General features: G+C 40.1%; 1 protein-coding gene across 1 annotated transcript in view; it reads left to right on the top strand.

Moving 5' to 3' along the window:
* GPC3 (glypican 3) overlaps positions 1-23,243 on the top strand; it is a 632,751-nt gene extending 609,508 nt beyond the window's left edge. Inside the window, exon 8 of the mRNA XM_066357199.1 lies at positions 22,764-23,243. Within this exon, the coding sequence (XP_066213296.1) occupies positions 22,764-22,933 (170 nt within the window). The 3' untranslated portion in view covers positions 22,934-23,243. The remainder of the gene's footprint in view (positions 1-22,763) is intronic.
* Positions 23,244-24,972: the final 1,729 nt, after the last annotated feature.

Here is a 24,972-nt window from a genome sequence, read left to right as displayed (position 1 = left end):
ACTTACTACAGATCAATAAATATTGCCAGTTCTCAACAAGTGTTCAGTTGATTAATTACATTGTACTAACTGTACTCAACATAAACCTTTCCATTCATCTTGGGCTACTGCATCTACCATTCATCCACTTCAAAGGGTTATCTGTGATAATACATTTAAATCAAAATGTTTTAGAAGGACTCAGGCAATGAAAACAAAGACAAGGGCCCGGAATTTGATGTATTTGAACCGTATTCTTCCCCCCCCCAAAAAAAAGTACTCTGGAAATGACAATGTTTAGAAGAGGTTTTAGGGAAAGAAGCTATAGAGAAAAGAAAAAAGTAGTGTGATAGTGTGAAGTAAAGAAGCAAGGTGAGAGAGACCCTTAGGTGAAGAATGCTGCCTAAGTCCATAATCAGGACCCCATACCCACTAAATCAGGGGTCGGGAACCTATGGCTTGTGAGCCAGATGTGGCTCTTTTGATGGCTGCATCTGGCTTGCAGACAAATCTTTAATAAAAAAAAATACTAACGTTAAAAATATAAAACATTCTCATGTATTACAATCCATTCATTTCCTACTGCTCATGTTCATGGTTGTGGGTGGCTGGAGCCAATCACAACTGTCCTCCAGGACAACACCAAATTTTATTGGATAATGTATAACATACACGGCTCGTTGTATGGCTCTCATGGAATTACATTTTAAAATATGTGGCATTCATGGCTCTCTCAGCCAAAAAGGTTCCCGACCCCTACTCTAAATGCTGCCTACCTGACCAGCTGGCTGGGGCATGAGAAAGGTGAAACCCCCCCCAAAAAAATCAGGTTGAGAAGACTTCCTAAACTTGGTTTTAGGCTTAATACTAAGGAAAAAGAGATTTGGGGATTACTTACCCTGTTTATAGTCAAAAGAGGGCTTCAGGTTTCTCCCCTGGGTGACCTAAACTGTAATCTGTCTCTATAGCTCTCTGTTAATACCTCTTCCATTTGTGAGGGAATTATAGTGACTGGAGAAGCTCAATTTACTTCCTCTAATCTCTTGATAGAGAAATTAAGAAAACAACAGAAATTGCTGTCTGACTGGAATTCTGCATGACATAGGGAGTACTGATTAGGACAAATGAATGAAAACAGTCTCTGTTTAAGGAGAATGCATCTTTAATCATGGTAATCCCTTCAGTAAACTGTTTCTCTGGTGACATTGCATACCTAATAAGTTTGCTTATTTCGATTTTCACTTAACACTGTTGCTTGCTGCTTATGCAGTTGTGGTTTTGCAGTCTGAGCAATGAACTTATTACTGGCATTAAAAATTGGAGGCCAAATGTCTCAGGACCAAATACCACCACTTTGGAAGTGAATCAAGGTCACCAACAATTCTATTTCCTTTAGCATTTTCTCAAAAGACATATTTTCAACCCCTTTAATGATTGGCATTTTTTTCTCTGAGACAGATTCTCAACACTCTCCAAAACACAATTAGGAAAAAAAAAAAAAAAAAAAAAAAAAAAAAAAAAACAATAGCAAAATGGGTACAACCAGACCATAGTGACAGGTCTGTACTAGAATTTGCTCCACAATCCAATTTATGTAGCTTTGTGTAATATGAGTTTTCCTGATGAAATCACTCAACTACCCAATCATATATACTCAGCCATGAGTCACTGTGACTCCAAAGTCATCTTCTATGGCAAGTGTGCCCAGCTAGATTTGTCATAGGTTGGAAATGCATAATTTGTTTTAAATGAATGGGTTTTTTTTCTTTTTAAATAGCTGTTGCATTAGGGTGACAACATTATAAGATGATATTTTTCCCCAAAGATTTCTTTTTTTTTGTATTATTTTTTATTGTTATTCATTTTAGAGAGGAGAGGGAGAGACAGAGAGAGAGAGAGAGGAGAGACAGAGAGAGAGAAGGGGGGAGGAGCTGGAAGCTTCAACTCCCATATGTGCCTTGACCAGGCAAGCCCAGGGTTTCGAATCGGCGACCTCAGCATTTCCAGGTCAACGCTTTATCCACTGCGCCGCCACAGGTCAGGCAAGATTTCTTAATATTATCCTATATCCTTGATAGCCTCTACATCATCTTTTTAAGAAAAAAAAATTTCTCTCCCAGTCTTTTCCACCTTCTGTCCTACATTTCTACAATTTTCCTCCAGTACAACCTTCATTCCTACATGGCAGGTTTATGCCCCATTAAAAAAATAAAATTATTAAAAAAAATAGACCTATACCTTATAGAAATAAACCACATAATCCAGAAGTGCATGTCAGAGGCTATTTATTGCAGCACTGTTTATACCAGAGAGAAATTATAAAGAAATTAAATAACTATCAGAGGGGAAATGGCTAAATATGTTATATTCATACTGTGGAATTTCTTGCAAGATTTAAACGGAATGAGGCAGTTCTACATGTATTAATATGCAAACATTGCCAAAATATTGGAAATATGTATAGATACATATGCATAGAAAATACATTTGCTGGCCCTGGCTGGTTGGCTCAGTGGTAGAGCATCGGCCTGGCGTGCAGGGGACCCGGGTTCGACTCCTGGCCAGGGCACATAGGAGAGGCGCCCATTTACTTCTCCACCCCCTCCCTCCTTCCTCTCTGTCTCTCTCTTCCCCTCCCGCAGCCAAGGCTCCATTGAAGCAAAGATGGCCCGGGCGCTGGGGATGGCTCCTTGGCCTCTGCCCCAGACGCTAGAGTGGCTCTGGTCGCGGCAGAGCAATGCCCCAGAGGGGCAGAGCATCGCCCCCTGGTGGGCAGAGTGTCGCCCCTGGTGGGCGTGCCGGGTGGATCCCGGTCGGGCGCATGCGGGAATCTGTCTGACTGTCTCTCCCCGTTTCCAGCTTCAGAAAAATACAAAAAATACAAAAAAGAAAATACATTTGCCGATAATTACCCCCTGGGGAGTTGTGGGGGAGGAGGTTGAAAATGGGGCTTTCTTTTTTTCATTCTATACTAAGGTAGTGTTCAGCTCTTCAGTTTCAAGAATATATTCACTTGTTGAATACTTACACTAACAAAATAAAAAGACTCTTTAAGGTGTGGAGGAAAGTTGTCTCCATCCTCTAGGTGAGAGACCGAAAAGAACGTAATCTAAGTAGTAGCAGCAGCAAACAATGACCATGGAAAGGAGAATTCACAAAATATTAAGGAAACAGAATTTACAGGATGCAATAATTAATTAGGCCTGGAGAATGAAAAAGGGAGAGGAGTATAGGGTGACTTACAGGTTTCTGGCTTGGGCAAATAGATGGCTAGGTAGAGAGATTCACTTTTGTGTAAATTGTGAAATCCTCCATCATAGGTGAAACCAGGGACACAGATTAAAGGATTCAAGATTTGTAAAGTGAGAAAAGAAGAGGGGTAAGAAAGAGGAAAACAGCCTGCAAAGGACATGTAATTTCTATGAGAATGATTAGAGAGGCAGATGATGGGCCCAGGGGGAAGCTGTGTCAGAAAGGGGAGGGGGCTGATTAGGCGGTGGTACAGTGGATAGAGAGTCAGACTAGAACGTACAGGAGTCAGGTTTGAAACCCCAGGTCTCTGGCTTGAGAGTGGTATCATAAACATGACCCCATGGTCGCTGGCTTGAGCCCAAGGTCGCTGGCTTGAGCAAGGAGTCACTTGCTCGACTGGAGCCTCCTCCCGCTGCCCCTCCTCCCCCCGCCCTTCCTCCTGGTCAAGACACATATAAAAAAGCTCTAGGTGCTGCAAGGAAGAATTGATGCTTCTCATCTCTCTCCCTTCCTGTCTGTCTGTCCCTTTCTGCAGAGGCAGATTAAGGTTGGTTGAGGTGCCAGGCGCAAAAGAAAAATAGGCTTCTTGCAAAAGAAAGAGAGACAGGGAAAATAAAAATACATGTTAACCATATTTTTAAATAAATAAAAAGTATTGTGTACTATTAATGTTAAAATTGCACATATGAAACCAAACTTGGTGTCATTAGAAGAAAGTGTAAAGTTGGCGTTTTGTAGGGCCCTTCAGAAGTCGGGGCCCAGGGTGCATGCCTGGTATGCCCGCCATTAAATTCGCCTCTGCTGCCTATCTGTCCCTATCTCTGACTCTCTCTGTGTCTCTGTTAAAAAAAAGAAAGAAAGTAAGAGGGACACCAAGTTTCAAGACAGAGAGTGGCCAAAAGTTTTGGAAGCTGCAGAGAGCTCAAGATGAAAAAGAAAAAAATCTATTAGGTGGTTACCTATAAGCTGGCATGAGGGATCTGAAGGAATATTGAGCTGAAGAAAATGTTCTAAAATTAATGATGGTTGCACACCACACTAAATTTACTAAAATTTTTTGAATTGTACACTTGAAATTTGCCTGAAATGGATGAGTTTTATGTATTTAAATTATATCTCAATAAAGTTGTTTACAAAATAAAAGTGTAAAGAGAAAAGAATCCATTAGAATTTAGTTTGGGTATGCTGATTCCAAGGGAAACTTTCCAGTCTAATCTTTTCTTTTTAATGGTTGAGGAAAGCCTGTGAAATAAAGTGACAGGAAGCACAGGACAAAGAGCCACATTGTGATCCACTGTCCCTCTCTTACAATATCAAAAACTACTTTTATATGTTTGATTTGCTTTACACCAAGCAATGAATATTGTCACCCTATTTCCTGTCATCTTTTTATTAATTGCAGAAGAGTTGCTGAATTTATTACTGGTGTTGTTGTTATTATTACAATTGTTATTTAGCATATATATCCAGAAGAAAGTTAGGGTGCCTGACCAGAGGTCCCAGTTTTGATCTGTTTTCTTGTTAATTATTACATTTTAATGTGTTTACACATAGCTTCTTAATTAGCCTTTCAAGGCTTTTGCACTTTAAAATCTCATCACTCATTATTTTTTAATACTTCTATTATAGTATGATGCCTTGTTCTTCTCAGGTTTTTCCCTTTTTAATTTGACTTGCCCAATAATAAGATAGATGTATTTGTCTTGCTATTGAACATTTAATGTATTCTGTAGACAGGTGAAAACAATACAGAAAACTCTTGCCCCTTCTCAGTGATAAGAAACCAGGGCTGTCCTTGACCCTGTGTAATTAAAGTGTTCATTTCTTGCCTGGCCTGTGGTGGTGCAATGTATAAAGTGTCAACCTGGAAGGCTGAGGTTGCTAGTTCAAAGCCCTGGGCTTGCCCAGTCAAGGCTCACATGAGAAGCAACTACTATGGGCTGATGCTTCCAACTCCTCCCCACCTTCCTCTCTGTCTCTGTCTGTCTGTCTGTCTGTCTCTCTCTCTCTCTCCCAAATCAAAAAATAAAATCTTTTAAACATAAACTAAAATGTTCATTTCTTGCCAATAGCATCATCTTTTTATTTTGGTTCAATATCTTATTGCTGATTTTTATACCCCTCCTTAGTAATCTGGCTTTCTGGCTGTAACTTTTTGTAGTAGGATTTTCCTTTTTCCCTTTTACATTTTTTTTAGCCATGCATTTGGGCCACTTGGCATCTTTTTACCTTTTCTTTCCTCCCTTTGGACTCGCTTACTTTGTTCTAATATCCACAGAGTTATTTGTATGAGGCTCTTCCAGCTTTTTCTTCTCAGTTTCCTTTCTTGGTTCCTTCCAATTTACATCCTAATCATGTTGCAAAAATGAATTTTCTCTATCTTATTACCCTTCTTCCTCTGGATCCGGAAGGATACCATTTTGTGGCTGCACTGCGCAAAATGACTATCATCTGTGAGTTACAGCTAATCATTCCCTATTGGTAATGGAGAAAATCGACGTAAACAATTCCTGATTTGGTTGCTCCACTTTCTACACTGGCAGTGTCTTCACATGACCATCCATACCATATATGTTCATATCATACTGACTGATAAACATTTGCATGATTTTCTGAAACTTAGCCCCAGCTTAGGAAACTGGACAGATTATGTGGTTCTCTCTCCTCACCTTAGGCAGGACAGTAATTAGTCCCTTAAAATTATATCTTGGTTGATAATTCCTTGGTAAATTAAAACGCGCTCCTCTCAAAGCTAGCTGTGGTCCACAAAAGACACTGATATCTTTCTTTCCTCTAAATTTTATTTAGAAAATTAATTTTAACAGGGTAACTATTGGTCAACTAAGTTAGTAAAATATGATTTTTATGTTTGTTCACTTATACTTTGCATTGGGGGCTGGGCAGCGCCAGGTTTATGTGGTCTGTGAAATTGCAAATTGCATCCCTGCTTGGGAAGGGCTGTTGTTTTGCTAATGTTTGCTGGAGGAGAGGTTCTCATGCCATAAAGTTTTGAAAAGAGAAAGAAGAAGAAGGAGAGAGAAGCCATGTTTGCAGAGTGAGAGCAGAGAGAATGCAGAGTGCTGAGGAAGAAGCCATGTTGGCAGAGAAAGAGAATGTGTGCAGATGGGGAACCAGAGTTGAGGGGCTTTGCGAGCTTCACTAAGACTCGTGAGGCCTTTGATTCTAAGAGAAACCAGAGAAGATTCTCCTGGTTGTAGAACTGGAGATGTGTCAGGGCTTTGCAAGCCCTGAATGAAAGGGAAGTGTTTTCTCTGTGTGTCTGCTCTTCAGCCAGTGCAAGACTTCAGTAAAGGAATAGCCCACCATTTTTTGGCTCCACTGTTTCTTTATCGTCTGCCTGAATCCAATGAGAACCTGCATGTGAATGGCCAAGATGGCCACAACTACTGGTCATATAGTAACATTGATCAGTAAGAGTCCATAGGTTTCAGGTAAACATCTCTATAGCATTTGAACTGTTGATTATGTTGTACACCCACCACCTAAAGTCAAATCATTGAGAGAAGATCCAAAGCAGTTTCTTTAGCTTCCCCTCCAGATAGTGTCTGTATCAAAGAGTAGGAATGCAAAGTTCACTTGAACCCTATCCCTTTACCCTTCATATCTGCCATGAGACCTCTAAAGACCTGAGTGAAGTCCTAGAATCTCAGGGTTGGAAGGGTCATCAGAAGTTGTTTACCTTCACCCTTATTCTATGTTTGAATCCCTTCACCAATATCTTTACCAAATGGCTGTCCAAACTCTTATGGACCACCTCTGGAGACAGATCTCACTGCCTACAGCAGCCAGTGCAATTTTCACATTGCACCAAGTACTAAAAAGCTTTAGAATTTATTTTAAGTCTAACTCATTTTCCCTTAGGAGAAAGAGAAGGCCATCAGAAATCAGTAATTAAAATGGAATGGCTATGAAGCAAGAAAAATCTAAGAGAAAGAGAGAAGGGATATTAAGCAAAGGGAGCATGGGCAGGTGCAGGAAATCAGGCCAGATGAAGAGGTCTGTGGTGCTATAGGAGCATATGAAAGAATCTGAGCTGAGAAGCAGGAATGGCGCTGAGAGGCAAACAGTAAGGGAATGGAAGATTAAGGAAGGAGATACTAGAACCTCTTCTAAAATAAATAAAGTCCAGGTTAAAGGTTTAAATCAAAGTAGGAGGAACAGAAAAGCATTTTTAAGATTCAGAATCTATCAGAGGATTCCAACCTTACCCTTTGCCTAAGGATATAGAAAAAAACACTATGGATATAGGAAAGAATGTTTAGCAGAGCAATAACTAGACAGAAGAGAAAAATTGGACATAGAAAATGAGTTTAAATAGCAATAGAAAGATAAAGTGAAGTGAATAGAGAAATAGAAAGGGGAGGAATGAAAACACAGAACTTCTAGTTTAAGGAATTGTATTGATTCCTGTGCTAGCACGTAATTATATTTTCCTGGCAATCATCCCACGGACCTCTGCAAGGGGAATAAGTGCCAACATGTTTTACTGCAGGGAGTGAAGTCTTACTGCTTTGTACTATTATAGTCAAGTAAGGGTGTTCATTAACAAGCCTATATTTTGATGTCACAGAGACAGACACTGAAATTTCCATCACCAGCAGCCCCTGCATTTGGGAATCAGTGGCGATGGAAAGGGCAGGGTGTGGCCCAGAGATGGGTAGATTGTGAAGCAAAGGCAGTGATCAGAAGTGTAGGAACCCAATCATGAAGGTTCGAAGTGAGAAATAAATAGAACATGCTCACCAGAGAACCTGTTTCCTGTATAGCATGGCACACAGAATGCCAACATGTGTCAGCTGTTTACATAGCAAAGTATTACATTCCAGGCAGCAAAAGAAAATAAGAAAATAATCCTTATAGATTTAATCCACACTGAGTGCTGTGAAATGATGCTATGGGTACTGAGAACTGACTATTGTCAGAAGGGCTTTGGAATCTAGAGGTCAGGGTTTGAGTCTTGCCATTTGCTTCCTGAACCACCCACCACTGACCTTGTCTTTGTCTTGTCTTTACCAAAGCTTAGCAAGACTCCTTCTCCTAAGAAAATCTCTTGAGGAAAGTGTATCCTCAAAGGAAGCATCCCTTTACCCACACTCTCTCTGTAGACTGAGGATATATATTTATTCAAATAGCCATTGATTCATACGTTCATTCATTCAGTCAACAAACATGTTTTTAAATGTCTGTGCTAGACAAGTACTGTGACCTTCAGAGAGGAAGACTCATTTCTTACTTTGATGGGGCTCATTGTCAAGTTGTGGAGAGGAACTTAGCAATGACTTACTCAACTATGAGGCAAATTGAAATCAGTGCTGTAATGTAAGTACAATCAAATAAATAGAGAGGGAAGTAATTGATTTGGGTGGGGTGAAAAGGGAATGCTTGCTGGAAGAGGTATCATGTAACATGAGGCCTGAGAGAGAAAGAGACTACCTCAGGCTGAAGGAACAGCATGAAGAAAAACAGGGGCCCTGGCCTGATAGCTCAGTTGTTTAAAGCATCCTCCCTAAGCACAGAGGTTGTCGGTTCGATCCCTGGTCGGGGCACATACAGGAGCGGATCGATGTTTTTATCTCTCTCTCCCTTCCTCTCACTGAAATTAGCCAGTAAATTAAAAAATAAAATAAAACATTGCTTAAAAAAACATGGGAACTTCAAAGTACTTGTGATTTTTAGCAAATGATGAATGGGATGGTATGACTTCAACATATGGTACTTGGAGAAATACAGTGTGTCCATAAAGTCATGGTACACTTTTGACTGGTCACCAGGAAAGCAACAAAAGATGATAGAAATGTTAAATTTGCACCAAATAAAAGGAAAACCCTCCCAGTTTCTGTAGGATGATGTGGTAGCATGTGCGCATGCTCAGATGATGACATAACACCGTGTATACAGCGGAGCAGCCCACAGCCATGCAAGTCGAGATGTGGACGGTACAGAGAAAAGTTCAATGTGTTCTGTGGCTCGCTAAATTCGAATCCGTGACCAAAGTGAATATCGGTGCATTTATAACGAAGCGCCACCACATAGGAATAACATTACTTGGTGGGATAAGCAGTTGAAGGAAACCGGCAGTTTGGTGGAGAAATCCTGTTCTGGTAGGCCATCAGTCAGTGATGAGTCTGTAGAGGCTATACGGGATAGCTACCTAAGGAGCCCTAAAAAATCTGTGCGTGAGCCCACATCAAACTGCACTGAATAGGTATGAGACTGGGAGAGTTTTCCTTTTATTTGGTGCAGATTTCACATTTCTATCATCTTTTGTTGCTTTCCTGTGACCGGTCAAAAGTACACCATGACTTTATGGACACACTGTATATGGGCAGTTGAAACTGAAAAGCAAGACAAAATGAGATGCAGCTCCTGAATGCTAAGAAAAGAGGACTATTTGAAAAGAAAAAATAAAGAAAAGAAAAGAGGACTATTATTTCACATGCAGTAGAGAACCATCAAATGATTTTAAGGAAGAGAGAAATGTGATTCAACATGGGATTTAGGAAGAGTTTTGGCTTGTTTCTGCTGTCACAAAATAGAACGTTTCTTCTTCCTGGACAGCAATGGGTATCTTATCTAGCTGGGGCATTGAAGACTGTGGGGGGGAGTAGGAGAGGAGAGAGAGGCTAAAGGAAAGAGGAAAATGTTTAACATCCAAAGGCAGAGGTGATGATGCCTATCTGAATGGGAGAATGGGGACTTACTGACAGTCTAGCTCCAAAGACAGGAAGGTAGGAGGATAGAGCCACGATGACAGTGTGTTCTTTCAAGTAAATTGAGGGGAAAACAGTCTCAGTTCCCCAAATTCCATTGATGATCAGGGAGACATTTCATGATTGGAGTTTTTTAAGGAACAAATTCAGATGGAACAACTTAGGAGGCTTTTCATCTTTCATTTATGAGGACAACCACCTGCTGTTGATTTCTGGCCTGCAGTGTTTCCAACCTAGGCTGAGTGTTTTCAGATATTTAAGCCATTTTATCCTATTGACTATTGTACTAGTAATAATTTTTCTTGGTGTTGGGCATTGCCAGGACATTGTAAGCATTTTAGTTCTCAGGTACAATTTTTGCAAGATTTACCACAGCTGATTAAAGATGGAAGATTTCCAGGCTTTGGTTTTTTCCATTCAAGTATATCTGAAGTCTTTCCCCAAATTCTATCACAGAACTTTCCATTGAGCATCTTGGAACCTGGGCTTCAAGGGACTGTAAGGTCACTCTCTCACTCTTCTTATCCCTCCCCAGCAATTAGATGTAGCTACAAGTGATATTTTGTGATTTCCATCTACATCCCTCAAAGCCCAATGATGCATCATGCCTGAAATTTGTATTCTAAACAGAGCTCAGTGAATCCAAACCGAGCTTTTTAATAATGTGGACAAAGTGTATTCTTTGATCAACTGTTTTAACATGGTTGCAACTTAGCATCATTTTTGTGAGTCACAAAAGTAAATATATTTCCCAAGGCTGTATAAAAATTTCTTGAAATATATGTACCACATCTTCTTTATCCAATCATCTATTGAAGGGCTTTATGGTTATTTCCATGTCTTGGCCACTGTGAACAATGCTGCAATGAACATGGGGCTGCATATTCTTTACGTACCAGTGTTTTTGAGTTTTGGGGGTATATACCCAGTAGAGGGATTGTTGGGTCATATAGTAGTTCTATTCTTCACTTTTTGAGGAACCACCATATTTTCACCATAGTACAAGTAAAATGCTTATACTATTTTACATTCCTACCAACAGTGAATGAGGGTTCCTTTTACTCCATAGCCTCTCCAACACTTGTTGTTACCTGTCTTGTTAGTAATAGCCCATCTAACAGGAGTGAGGTGGTATCTCATTGTAGTTTTGATTTGCATTTCCCTAATAGCTAGTGAAGATGAGCATCTTTTCATATATCTGTTGGCCATTTGTATTTCTTCCTGGGAGAAGTGTCTGTTCATGTCCTCTTCCCATTTTTGTATTGGATTGTTTGCTTGTTTGTTGTTGAGTTTTGTGAGTTCTACTGAGCCATAAGAAATGATGATATAGGATCATTTACAACAACATGGATGGACCATGATAACATTATACTAAGTGAAATAAGTAAATCAGAAAAAACTAAGAATTATATGACTCCATACATAGGTGGGACACAAAATTGAGACTCATGGACATGAATAAGAGTGTGGTGGTTACCAGGGGGAGGGGAAAGGAGGAGAGGAATGGGGTGGGGGAGGGGAAAGGCATAAAGAAAACCAAATAGAAGGTGATGGAGGACAATTTGACTTTGGTTGATGGGTATACAACATAATCAAATGTCAAAATGATCTGGAGATGTTTTCTCTGAATCTTTGTGCTCTAAATGATCAATGTCACCTCGTTAAAAGCAATTGTTTAAATAAAGTTTTTTAAAAATTTTGAAATACTTAGCCTCAGATAAAAATCCATGACAAAAATTATCCTCGTTCTCCATTCTTAACTAAGGAGTCATATCTGCAACTATCTGCAAGGGTAATTCTCTCTTTCTCTCTCTCTCTCTCTCTCTCTCTCTCTCTCTCTTTCTCTTTCTCTTTAGCAAGGGAAAATGAGAGAGACAGACAGGAACAGAGAGAGATGAGAAGCATCAATTCATAGTTGCGGCACTATAGTTGTTCATTGATTGCTTTCTCATATGTGCCTTGACTGAGTGTGGGGGGCTCCAGCTGATCCAGTGACCCTTTGCTCAAGGCAGCAGCCCTGGAGTCATGTCTGTTATCCCACACTCAAGCCAGCAAACTCAGGGTTTTGACCTTGGACCTCAGTGTCCCAGGTCAATGCTTTATCCACTGTGCCACCATTGGTCAGGCTGCAAGGGTAATTCTTTAATGTCCTAACTTAACTTGGTTTTCAAAGCACCAAAGGAGTACAGTTTGGGGGTGGAGGTTTGGTATCAGTTGTATGTATTCATACACCCCTCTATAAAGCAAAATACAAGAGTAGCAGTGTACTCTACTTAAGAGCTGAGATGTGCTCCAGATAATATTATCTTTTAGTATCTGTAATTTTATTTAATCATGATAAAATATTTATAACATAAAATTTACCATTTTAGCCATTAAGTGTACAATTCAATTGTATAATTACATTAACAAGATTATACAACTATTTCACTATTTAAAAAATGTGCCTATTCCACCTATTTGTATTTCATATAAATGGAGTCATATACTATATGATATTTGGGGATTGGCTTCTTTCACTTAGCATAATGTTTTCAAAGTTCATACACCATGTGTCAATATTTGAATCCTTTTTATATCTGAATGTATAGTCATATGGATGTACCACATTTTGCTTATCTATTCATCCATTGATTGACACTTGGGTTGCTTTCAACTTTTGGCTATTATAAATAATCAGCTCTAAATGTTTATAGTACAAGTATCTGAGTATCTAGTACAGGCTGTTTATGCATCAATGATACATGCTAGTTTCCATCTTGAGTTGGAACTCCAGAGGCACTTTCTGACTTAGTTGTACTGACTAGTTAGGTGATGTGACGCTGGTAGCAATGCCACAGTACTTGAGGCACAGTCAGTGTGATAGTGTTTCATTTTACTTACTCTCAAAACTTCTCTGAAGACTAATCAGTATTCAGTTAACCCAAATCAGCTCACATTCTTTCCTCAAGTTAGCATACTCTGGTTTTGACCCAACCACCCTATTGAAATTTTTCTCAGAAATCTCTCATAATCTTCTAATTGACGCAGATGAGGAGGACTGGTAGCTCCTTCTCAGTACTTACATTTTATGACCTTTATAACATTCAACCATGCACCTCCCCCCATTTAAAATGTTCTCTTCCCTGCCCTGGCCGGTTGGCTCAGTGATAGAGCATCGGCCTGGCGTGCAGGAGTCCCGGGTTTGATTCCCGGCCAGGGCACACAGGAGAAGCACCTATCTGCTTCTCCACCCCTCCCCCTCTCCTTCTTCTCTCTCTCTTCCCTTCCCTCAGCCAAGGCTCCACTGGAGCAAAGTTGGCCTGGGCACTGAGTATGGCTCCATGGCCTTTGCCTCAGGTGCTAGAATGGCTCTGGTTGCAACAGAGCAACACCCCAGATGGGCAGAGCATCACCCCCTGGTGGGCATGCCCGGTGGATCCTGGTCAGGCACATGTGAGAGTCTGTCTGACTACCTCCCCATTTTCAACTTCAGAAAATACAAAAAATAAAAATAAATAAAAATAAAATGTTCTCTTCCCATGCTTTCTGTAAACTGTTCTCTTCATCTTCTCCCCTGGCCCTAGATGAACACTTCTGTCACCAGCTTTTGTACCGACTTTCAAGCCCATTACTTCTCATAGGAATGAGGTCACCTCTTCTGCAGGAAGTAAAAGCTTTGATGAGCTGTGATTCCTGTGGAGCTGTTAGACATCCTTGGGGAAGAAGGATCTGTAGACATGAGAGTAATAGTCATGAGACTCCAGTGAACAGTGCTAATAATTCTGTTGCTGATAAGGACTAGCACCTACACCACCACTAACTGCTGTCAGGGTTTTCAGGATTGAGTTATTCTGTTTCTGGGAATATACCTTTATTCATGATATACCTAACTTAAGTACAGTAGTAACCCATAAAATGCTTTATTTTTCAAAGGGATTAAGTGATATTTTTGTTTGTCCTTTTTTTTTTTTTTTTGATTTTTCTGAAGTGAGAAGTGGGGAGGCAGAGAGACAGACTCCTGCATGTGCCCAACTGGGACCTACCCACCATGCCCACTAGGGGACGATGCTCTGCCCATCAGGGCCATTGCTCCATTGCAATTGGAGCCACTATAGCTCCTGAGGCAGAAGCCATGGAGCCATCCTCAGCACCTGGCTAACTTTGTTCCAATAGAGCCTTGTCTGCAGGAGGGAAAGAGAGAGAGAAAGGAGAGGGGGAGGGGTGGAGAAGCAGATGGGTGCTTCTCCTGTGTGCCCTGGCCAGGAATTGAACCCAGGACTTCCACATGACAGACTGACACTCTATCACTGAGCCAACTGGCCAGGGCCTGTTTGTTCCTTTCTTAATGGCTGAATGCAAAAGTGAAGTATAGTTAGTGGTTGAAACTCCAGGAAATAATTTTGTATTAGAAAACTAAGTAGTCTGAGCCCCAGTTAAAGGCCTTCACTGTGGTCCTCCCCTTTTGAAAATGAAGTTGTCATAGAAAAGGCAACCTTAAGTCATTAATAAGGAATTTGTGAGTGAGAATATCCTGTTTGGTAATTTACAAAGCCCAGGTGACCCTAACAAGCTTCCTAACATGCTTTTAGGACCTTTCAACCTAAGCACCCCATACATTAATGAAGAGTGACAGTGAACACCTGTGCCTGAAGATCTGAAGCATAACCTGGGGGTCGTAGTAAACACAAAACAGTTTATGAAGTCTTAAATGAGCTCGAAAATAGGGCATTTCTACTTTATCATATGGCCATGCATGTTTTAGTACAAAATAATGTGCTTCCCCCCCAAAAAAAATCCCTAGAAAGAAACATGCCACAGCTTCATCTACCCACAGCCCACTGCAGTGTAACCTGAAGATACATGTACCCCAGAACGAAAAGTAGAGACCTATAATAAGAGAGGCCATGCCTATACTAATGGGAAATATTGTGTTTTTTCAACATCCCATAGTAGCAGCTGAGGATGTTTGCAGGCTGAAATTAGCTATAAGCAAAGAATTAGGCATTTCACTGCCCCAACGCTCTTCCAAGAGCAGCCATTGTATTATTCCCAGGATTTATGATCATATAGGGGCAGCTCACTTGTTTGTCAAGAAGGCACATTCTAAAAAGAGTCCCATTAGACCAATTAAAAACCAGAGATCTCAAGTGTGCAAGTTCCATCTGGTCTGATCTATGAAGAAGAAAATCTAGACTCTCAGGAACTCAAGGGTCATTCGCAAAGTCACTTTCTTCTGCTTTCAAATCCTAGTAGTCATTTCACACCTGAAAGTTCACATAGGAGATGGGGGGGTAATATGGCAGGAAGGAGGATTTTGTTGAAGAGAAGACAAGGAAAAAAGATCTTTTTCGGATTTGTAAGTGAATGGCGGAGCCCAAGGGCTTCTGTGGGAATGGGTAGCAGAGTTAGCAGTAGTACAATGAACATGATTTTTTCAGAGATTTCCTTAGTTTCAGCCTATGGCATCTGCCAAACAATATACTGACTTTTTTCACATATTTATGCCTTGGGGGCCAACTGTACACAGCAAATGCAAAACACAGGGATAGAAGTATTGCTCTCTTGCTATATTAGGGCTGGATTGAAGCCATCTGCTGGTGACAGCCTGGCAAGAAAGAAATCCCCATGTTTGTCTCAACAGTAGCATTCTGCCCCTTGGTATTTTGATAGCAGCTCTTCTTTCAGACTGCCCTGTGAAGTCTGCCTGGTGGTGTGGGTGAGGCCCCTAGAGCATTGCCCTTCTTGGTGCCATCAGCATTTGCTCCCTATTATATGCTCAAGAGGCTTATCTCACTGGCTGACAGAACTCTTTGGCTGCCTCTACAAGCCTGCTTGATGCCTCACAAGCACAGTCACTTCTTTCCCAAAGTTTTGTGTGTGCTGGAAGTTATTAGGCCAGGTTTTAAAGAAAAGAAAAGCAGTCCAGTGTGGACTTATTTATTGCCAGTGCTTCTTATCCCAGATTAGAACAGCTAAAGAAGAAAGAAGATTCAGAATTTGGTGACTGATGAAGATCACCAGAAAAACTTCACATCCCAAGAGAAGCAGCTGATTAAACCACTTGTTGACAGAGGCTCTGCTGAGGGCAGCCACCTTGGCTGCTGTGTGCAGAGATATGATTGCAACCTGAAGCAATTATGTCCCTCATTCGGCCCCGAGAACCTTGGAATTAGAGAGAAATACCACTACTAGGATATTTAGAGTCCGTCCAGTCCAGCACCCTGATTTGGCAGATGGGTTGACTGAGTGCCAAAGGAGGGGGAAATGACTTGTGAAAGATGATATAGCAAGTCTGGTGTAACCTCTTTAGGAGCTCTACCAGGAATTGGAGTAAGAGAACAGGCAGTGGTGGGAGTCAAATCATTGAACAACCGGTTCTCTGCCCTAATGACCGTTTTACGTATAAAAAAATTATATACCAAAAGGCAGTTTATTGTTTCATGCGTTTAATACTTAAATAAGAAAAATACAAGAGGTATACAAAACTAGATTATAAGAGAATATTTCCATATTGCTTCTTGACTGGCGTCCTCACTTGCAATTTTCTTCACTTTTATCCAAGCATAATCGGCTGTGTGATTTATCTTTAACCGTCTTTTCACTGTAAGAGTAGCATCTCATTCCTTTACTTATGGAGAGAATGAACATTACTAGGGGTGCTTAGAATACACTGTTGTACCAATGAAAGTTAAAAAGAGTAAGGAATGTAAATTTTTTATTTCCACACTGGGCGGCTTCCCAGGCACCCACCTTAGAGAGAACCCTGATTACAAGTGCCATTTTAGCAACTGGTTTGCCGAACTCAACAAAAAATTAGGTATCGGTTCTGCCAAACTGGTGCAAACCGGCTGAATCCCACGACTGAGTAGAGGGTTCCTCACTGAGTGCTTTACCCAACAGAAAAAGCAGAAAAATAATTTTAACATACCTTGAAGACCTTGTTGACTGATGATTATTTTAAACTTAAGGCTTTATCTAATCTGCAACATAGATGACAAGGGGGGAAAATGAGAGTCAGAGCTGAATGTGTCATTAGTACAGATTCCTTGGTCTACCCTCTGGGCATAAACTGATTGCAAATAGAGACAGATTTTTGGATGTAACATGAAAATCTTGCTGGCCCAAAAGGTTCTCATTTGCAATCAATTGCAAGATAGAAACACTTTATGTGCATTTTATAATATGTTCCTAATACAACAAAGATATGTTCTGGAAAATTACTGATGAATATTAAATATGAATGATTTAAAAGAAAATGGTTTGTGGTGATTCCCGTAGTACATCTGGTTTGTAGCAAACTGAGAAAGTTTGGGGCCTTGGCCAGTTGGCTCAGTGGTAGAGAGTCGACCTGGCATGTGGAAGTCCCATGTTCAATTCCTGGTCAGGGCACACAGGAGAAGTGTGCTTCTGCTTCTCCACCCCTCTGCCTCTTGCTCTCTCTCTCTCTCTCTCTCTCTCTCTCTCTCTCTCTCTCTCTCTCTTTCTCTCTATTCCTGTCTTGCAGCCATAATTCTTTTTTTTTTAAATAAATTTTTATTAATGGTAATGGGATGACATTAATAAATCAGGGTACATATATTCAAAGAAAACATGTCTAGGTTACCTTGTCATTAAATTATGTTGCATACCCCTCGCCCAAAGTCAGATTGTCCTTCGCCACCCTCTATCTAGTTCTCTGTGCCCCTCCCCCTCCCCCTAACTCTCCCCCTGTCCTCCCTCCCCCCACCCCTGGTAACCCCACACACTTGTCCATGTCTCTTAGTCTCATTTTTATGTTCCACCAATGTATGGAATCATGTAGTTCTTGTTTTTTTCTGATTTACTTATTTCACTCCTTATAATGTTATCAAGATCCCACCATTTTGCTGTAAATGATCTGATGTCATCATTTCTTATGGCTGAGTAGTATTCCATAATGTATATGTGCCACATCTTCTTTATCCAGTCTTCTATTGAAGGGCTTGCAGCCATAATTCAATTAGAGCAAGTTGGCCCGAGGCACTGAGGATGGTTCCATGGCCGCTGCTTCAGGTGTTACAAAGAGCTCAGTTGCTGAGCAATGGAGCAGTGCCTCAGATGGGCAGAGCATTGCCCCCTACTGGGCTTGTGGGAGTGGATCCCAGTCAGGTGCATGCAGGAATCTGTCTCTGCCTCCCCTCCTCTCATTGAATTAAAAAAAAAAAGATTTGGTGTAGATTTAGCATTGTCATTTTTTAAAATTATATTTGCTACTGTCTGATCCCTAGATACTGTTACTATAGGCTGGATTTTTTTCCAAGACAAGATGTCTGATAAGTCTCTCCCAGTTAGGGCTACCATCCAAAACTGTTAATGATTATTTTCTAAAATATGCAAACCAGAATATGTAGTTTCTTTACTTAAAAATCTTCAATGGTTCCCTATTGACCACAAAATAAAGTCCTAGCATTCCTAATCCACCATGATTTGGCTGTTAATTTTCCTACTTGCCTTGCATTTTATCAACCACCACACACAGTAAATGCACAGAAACACACACATGTACACACACCTCACAACAATGTATACTCTTATGCTCCCTTCTGTCATAGAGGCTACTTGTTTCTACTAAGTATTCTCTACATACAATTTTAATATTGGTAAATTTTGCTCAATCTGATCCCTCTGCCTAAGATGAATAACGGTTTCATCAGCCCTGCCAGAGTCCCACTCATCCTTCATGGTGCAACCCAATTGTTCCAAAAATTCTTTCCACGTCCTTCTATTTAGACTGTTTGTTTCTCCCTTCTATTACATGGTGTTTTGCTTATGCCTTTATCTGAGCCCTTTCTACTTTTGCCAAGTATCTGGTTGATTTGTCTACTAGTCTTTTTCCCTTGCTAGAGTACTAGAGTGTGAGATTCGTGAAGACAAACACTAAGTCTTTGCCAACCTTCTAGCCTAATAATTAGGGCATATTAGGCTACCGTTAACTTTATTGAATTAAATTGGATTATATTTCCCCTGTTCAGGAGTGTCCATACTTATCTTTGACCAGAACTATTTCCCATAATGTTTCCTTGTTATGCTAAACTGGCATTTTTGTCTCTACTCTCTGGGTGGTGGCCTGGGCCACCACCAATTTCAGTATCTGTACTGAAATTATCATCAATATAAACCTTGGGAACCAACAATGGGGTTGGTCAAATACATTTGCTACTACTGAATGGGGAGCTTCAGGAAACCAGTAGCTGCAGTTTAGGAAGCACAGGAAGGTATCATTCTGAATATTTCTGAGGGCCTTTTGGAGGTAGAAGACTTGACTCAGCATTGTGCCTGGGACAGCTAATGGCCCTGGCCATCACTGCTGGTTTCTTCAGGGAAATACAACTGATATGATAATTCTCATTCTGGCTCTCCAAACCCAGAACTCTTCTCAGTATTTCACAAAGCTTAAAGGCTACTTAATCAAGTATGTGATCTGTTTTATGTGGAAACATTAATTTTTCTCGTGCTTTTTATTTTGATTTTGATTTTTTTGTGTCAATGCTACTTTATTATTTATACAACTATATATTTTAGTGAATATAGAGCAAGAGAATTACCTTTAAGTATTGTTTACAGAAAGAAATTTGACATTTGTTCAAAATAATTGCTAGATAGCCTAGTCAGTTGTGGCACAGTGGCTAGAATGCCAACCTGGGATGCTGAGGTCCTGGGTTCAAAACTCCAAGGTTACTGGCTTTAGTGTGGGCTTACAAGCTTGAGCGTGGGGTTGCTGGCTTGAGCATAGGATCATAGACATGACCCCATGATTGCTGGCTTGAAACCCAAGGTCACTGGCTTGAGCAAGGGGTCACTGGTTCAGCTGAATCCCCCCCAGTCAAGGCATGTATGAGAAGCAATCAGTAAACAACTGAAGTGCCACAACTACGAGTTGATGCTTCTCATCTCTCTCCCTTTCTATTTCTGTCTCTCTGTCCCTTTCTCTGTCACTAAAGAAAATAAATAAATGAATTGCCTCATCTGATCCAACTTCCCTTTGCCTCTGAACCCTTGGACTGTCCTACTGGGTGTTATCTTCAGTGTTTCTTTCATTCCTTGGCTTCTTGGTAAAGTCCAGTGCCACAGCCCCCCAGTCGTGCTGTAGAAATCTTTTCATCCTTCCATTAGCGAGCTTGGTGGCCAGACACATTAAAAGATGCACAGGAGGAAACCCAGTTTTAACTATAATAGATGTGTTGGCTCCTGTGTTCTGGAGTAGTGAAATAAAAAGTTTTTATTCATAGTTTGTATTTCACTAATCAATATTTTTTTTCAAGAAGAAATTCATTACTGCTTAACCAGTATAGTATTTTGGTACAAAAATTTATTCAAGGGGTGGGTATAGTTTCATAGGAGGTTCAGAGTCAGATCTGCATTCAAATAGGACCACTGTGTCTTATTCACTGTGTGAGTATGGGGAGGAAAAAAGCGGCCTGAGTTTGACCTTTCTTACCATAAAATGAGATTTATATTATTTACCTCATAATGCTGCTGAAGTTTAATTGAGATAACATACATAAATAGCTTAGCAGATTGCCTGGCACACAATAGGGAGTCAATAATTGGCAGTCATTTTTATCATTGCAAACGTAGGGTCCAAGAGATAGAAATAACAAGGTCTTTGGTGGCAAGAAAAGGTTAAAAACTACTGTAATCAACATAACTGCTGGATTTACCATAATTGCTATAATACACAAAACTTTAGTGTTCACAGATTGTTTGAAGAGCCAGATAAGTACTGTAGGTGCTGAGTGGTAACATTAGTAGATGTTTTTTCATCTTAATGTTGGGCAAAGGGAATATCCAGAAGAATCTGTAAGTGATTCTGAGAGGCTCTCATTCAGGTCAACCCTAAAAGTACTCCTCTTCACTTAAGTTGAGAAGTTGCTGTGAGACCCAAGGCTGGGCTTTCAACAGATATAGCCATATGTGTTCTTAACTTTGCTGAAATCTGATCATGACCTAAGCCTGTTATCCTTGCCGAGTGACAGCTGACCTCGGCCTTTTCTGTGCATTCTGCATAATTCACCTTTCAGAGAGAGGTCTGGTTTCCAAGTAAAGCATTGCTCTTTGTTCTTTTTCTCTCTTTATTTTCTTTGTATGTATTTATTTTGGGGAGAGAGAGATTCTAGATTGCAGTCTGATGAGTTGCTTTTCCCTGGGTAAGAGAGTTCTCTGAAAAATTTGCTTTGAATTATTATCAGCACTCAAGAAGAAAAACTTTCTCAGCTTTAGAGGAGAAAAATGTATATTAAAAGTTATGAAATCATTTCTTTATAGCAATGAAAAATAATTATAATTAATAACACAATGAAATATTTTTATTGAATAAGATAAGCAAGCGATTCAATAATATATATGTTCAAATTAATAGAAAAATTTCAATACCAATTAGATAAAAAGGCAAAGGATATGAACTATTATGTATTGAAAAATATAATTAATAAACTAAAACAGGAAAAGTTCATCTGTAGTACTAATTCAAAATCATGCAAATTAAAGAAAGCCTGAGATTTCATCGTATATTGACTACAATATCTTTTTTCAATTGAGGTGCAGTAGATTTGGCTTCCTTGTCATTGCTGGCATTATAAACTGCAATATTCCTTTTGGAAAACAGTATTGCTGTCTGTGTAATCAGAGCCCCTAGCCTTGATCAGCTTCACCTTGCTACCTGGTCCTGGGCCCTGCTCTGTATGCATCCTGGAGCAGCTGAGTTTTCACATTTTTCTTCCTGTGGCTTACTAAACATTTCATCCCTTGTAAGAGGACCTCTTCCTTTTCCTTCCTTCCCTCTGTAGAATCCCAGTCATTTCCTCTGTGCCTGTTTCTATGCATCTCAGTGTCCCCATGGGATCTTTCCTGTGGCCATTTGGCTGATGAGGTTGCTCACATGTCACCTTCACAAGCTATTGAAATAGAAACATTGGCGACTGAGTCTAGAAAAGCCAAGGGAGTAGATTTGAGCTCTAAATCCGGAAAAGTAAATCTGAAAGAAACTGAGCCTGGAGCCAGGGCCAACCACTTTGAATTTTCTAACAAACCACGATCTACTTAGATTTGACTTCTGAGAGACTTTCTCATTAGGGCAACCCCAACACCCCAATTTTTTTCAGAATTATGAACATATTATAAATGATAAGCAGTCAGAAGGCAGACCCTTAGCCATTAGCCTTTCCTTAGTCTTAATTTGCTTGATATTAATTTAAATTTTATATATTTGATTAATTTTATGTTTTTACATTTTTTAGAGGTGATAAAAAGACCATATAAATAAAAGAAGAACTATTTGGGAAAAATAAACCTCCTTTCAATGGCAAACTATCTTATCTTCAGTTCTAAATCAAGGTTTTCAGGAGGGAATCTGCATGGGGTGCAGGTGTCCAGGAAAGTTGTACTGGGAGCCTGCAACATCCCCTCCCCCATTAACACACCATCTTACACTGTATCTTACATTTTGATACCAGAGAGATCTGGTGAAATTGACCTTCAAGCACAGCTTTTCCAGGGAGGAATATTGCAAAGGGCTAATGTTCACCCTAGGGTATGGGTGAAGTCACAATAGAGAGAGAAACACCCAGCTTGCTCCCTCTTGGTATGATCTCTGGAAGGAATACCTCTAGCCATTTCCCTCCTCTGCTTCCCCACCACCACACACACGCCATCTCTTTCCCATCTTCAAGCAGCCTTCCTTTCCACAAAAGGAAGAAATCAAAGCAGGACATCCCAGAGGCCAGACAAGTGCTTGAGTCATGAATAGTGTACACCTGATGCCTTGATAATCCTGTATTTAAAATTCTTCTTTGCTTTTGACAGAACTGGCTTATGATCTGGATGTGGATGATACTCCTGGAAGCAAGCAACATGTGAATCAGAAGGACAATGAGATAGCTGCCTCTCACAACGTTGGGAACGGCCATCCCCCCTTGAAGGTTTTGGCCAGCTTGGCAATCTCTGTGGCGTGCTTTTATTTTCTGGTGCACTGACTTTCTAGTGCACAACACGTGTGCTGCCCTTCAGCACTCTGTGGTCTTCCTCTATAAAGGGAACCACCTTCTTATTTTTTTCTATTTTTTTATCTTTTATACCTCCTCCAGCCATTAAGTAGAAAACTAACCATGTGTTGTGTTTTTGAAATCAAATGGTATCTTTATGAGGAAGGTTATTTTAGTGGTAGTATAGATTTTCTTTTTGCAAAGAAAAGAAATCAAGTCATGCCAAATTATTTTCTTAGGTTTGGCTACTAGAACATGGTTACCATGTCTGTCTATCTTTATTTCTTTCTCTTTGCATGGATTTCTTTGGAAAAAAATAAATACTCAAATAAAAATGCATTGTGTCTTTTTTTGTAAGCTTTCATATGGTGACTATGAAATGCTTTTCTTCCTTCTCATCTAGGTTTTAATTCAGCATATAAAATTCCCATCAGGTGCCCACAGGGGCCTTGAAAACTACCTCCCTTTTGGATGGATATCAATCCTGCTCCCGAACCCCAGTCAAAGCAACTCCCCCCCAACAAACACAACTAATCCATAATCACCATTTAGAAACCTTGGGTTAGGGTCTCTCACCTATGAAACTAAAGGTATCTCAAAAAGTTTCACTGTCTCCTTACAAATTTCAGTTTTCTGAAAATGCTTTACCCAGATAGAAATCTTCTGTGTGGGTTGTGAACAGATACACACATTATATTTTTTCGTCTTCCAACCCAGAAAGGTGGACCCAAGCAGTACAAATAAATCACTGGTCAAGCTTCTTGGCTATTGTCTCAGGGTTGTTCTCTGTCAAATTTCTCCAGGGGTTGCCACATGGCAGGACCATCAATGGCCCTGGGTCAGTTTATAAAGGTTGTCACCAGAAAACTCATAATTTCTAAGAAGCATTGCTCACTCTTGGCTTCAGGTCGAATTCTTCAATATTTATTTATTCAACAACTAGGCTTTCATACCTATTGGGTGCCAGATACTGTACCAGATGCTGGAGAAAGTAGAAAACAAAACAGATTTGATCCATGCTCTCACAGAGCTGAAGGTCTGGCATCAATATTATTCCAACACCAGCTTTTTGTCAATTGTAGGCCCAGTATTATTATGTAAATCTTGTTTTTACACATATAACATCACAAATAGTAATGACACTATGCTGATACTTAGACATTCTGCTGACAAAGTATCTCAGGAATAAAAAATTTGTCATTGTTTATAATGGCCAGCACACTGCCCATTTGCCATGTCGGGTCAACAGTAACACTTGAATCTTTATAATAGAGTGAGAACTCAACTCCCTCCTGAGGGACAGCAGAAGCTGAAAAAGTATGAGGAAAAGAGGGTGAGGCACAGGGACGCAGTGTTAGCAAAGGTCAAGGATGGGACTGGGAAGTCCCCTTTGATTCTAGGAGGTGGTCCCCATCAGGATCTCCAATTTCTGTCCAATGGCAGTAGGTCAACATGTGGGAAGCAGGAGGTGTAGTTTCTTACAACTTATCATTCCCCCTTCCTGCTGTCACCAACACATTTCTGTCAGGGTCGCCCACAGAGCACAGGTTTCCAATATCCATTTCCATCTTTTGCAGCAATTTCCACAAATACAAAAGGAAAATATTTAGTTTACTGTTTCCTTCACTTGGTTTTGTTGAAGTTAAGACTAAAATTAGTTTTATTTGTTAATATGGTTACAATGATTGGTAAGACTTGAAAGGGAATTGTCTTTGTTTCTTAAAGCATCATTATTTCAGTATTTAAATGAGATTTATGAGAATCTTTGTTCTTTCATTCATGAAACCTAAATACTGGAAAAGTTTGCTCCTTGGACCTGGTGTGTTATAACAACACCAGACCAGAAGAAGGATGTAAAGTCCAGTTATCACCTAATAACTGTCCCTGTTATTCTACAGGAAGGTTTTCATTTTATTTGGCAAAACAATAATATGTAGCTTTGAGACCAGGTTTCACACCTGCAAGCAGGAAAGCACTGTTTTAATTTCCATTTATCCTCCTCTGGGAGGCAAAGGAGATTGCCAGTTTTT

This window comes from Saccopteryx leptura, chromosome X (genome assembly GCF_036850995.1).
Source record: "Saccopteryx leptura isolate mSacLep1 chromosome X, mSacLep1_pri_phased_curated, whole genome shotgun sequence".
Taxonomy (NCBI): Eukaryota; Metazoa; Chordata; class Mammalia; order Chiroptera; family Emballonuridae; genus Saccopteryx; species Saccopteryx leptura.
The sequence above is the reverse complement of the archived record's forward strand: the minus strand, read 5'-3'. Positions and strand labels throughout refer to the sequence as shown.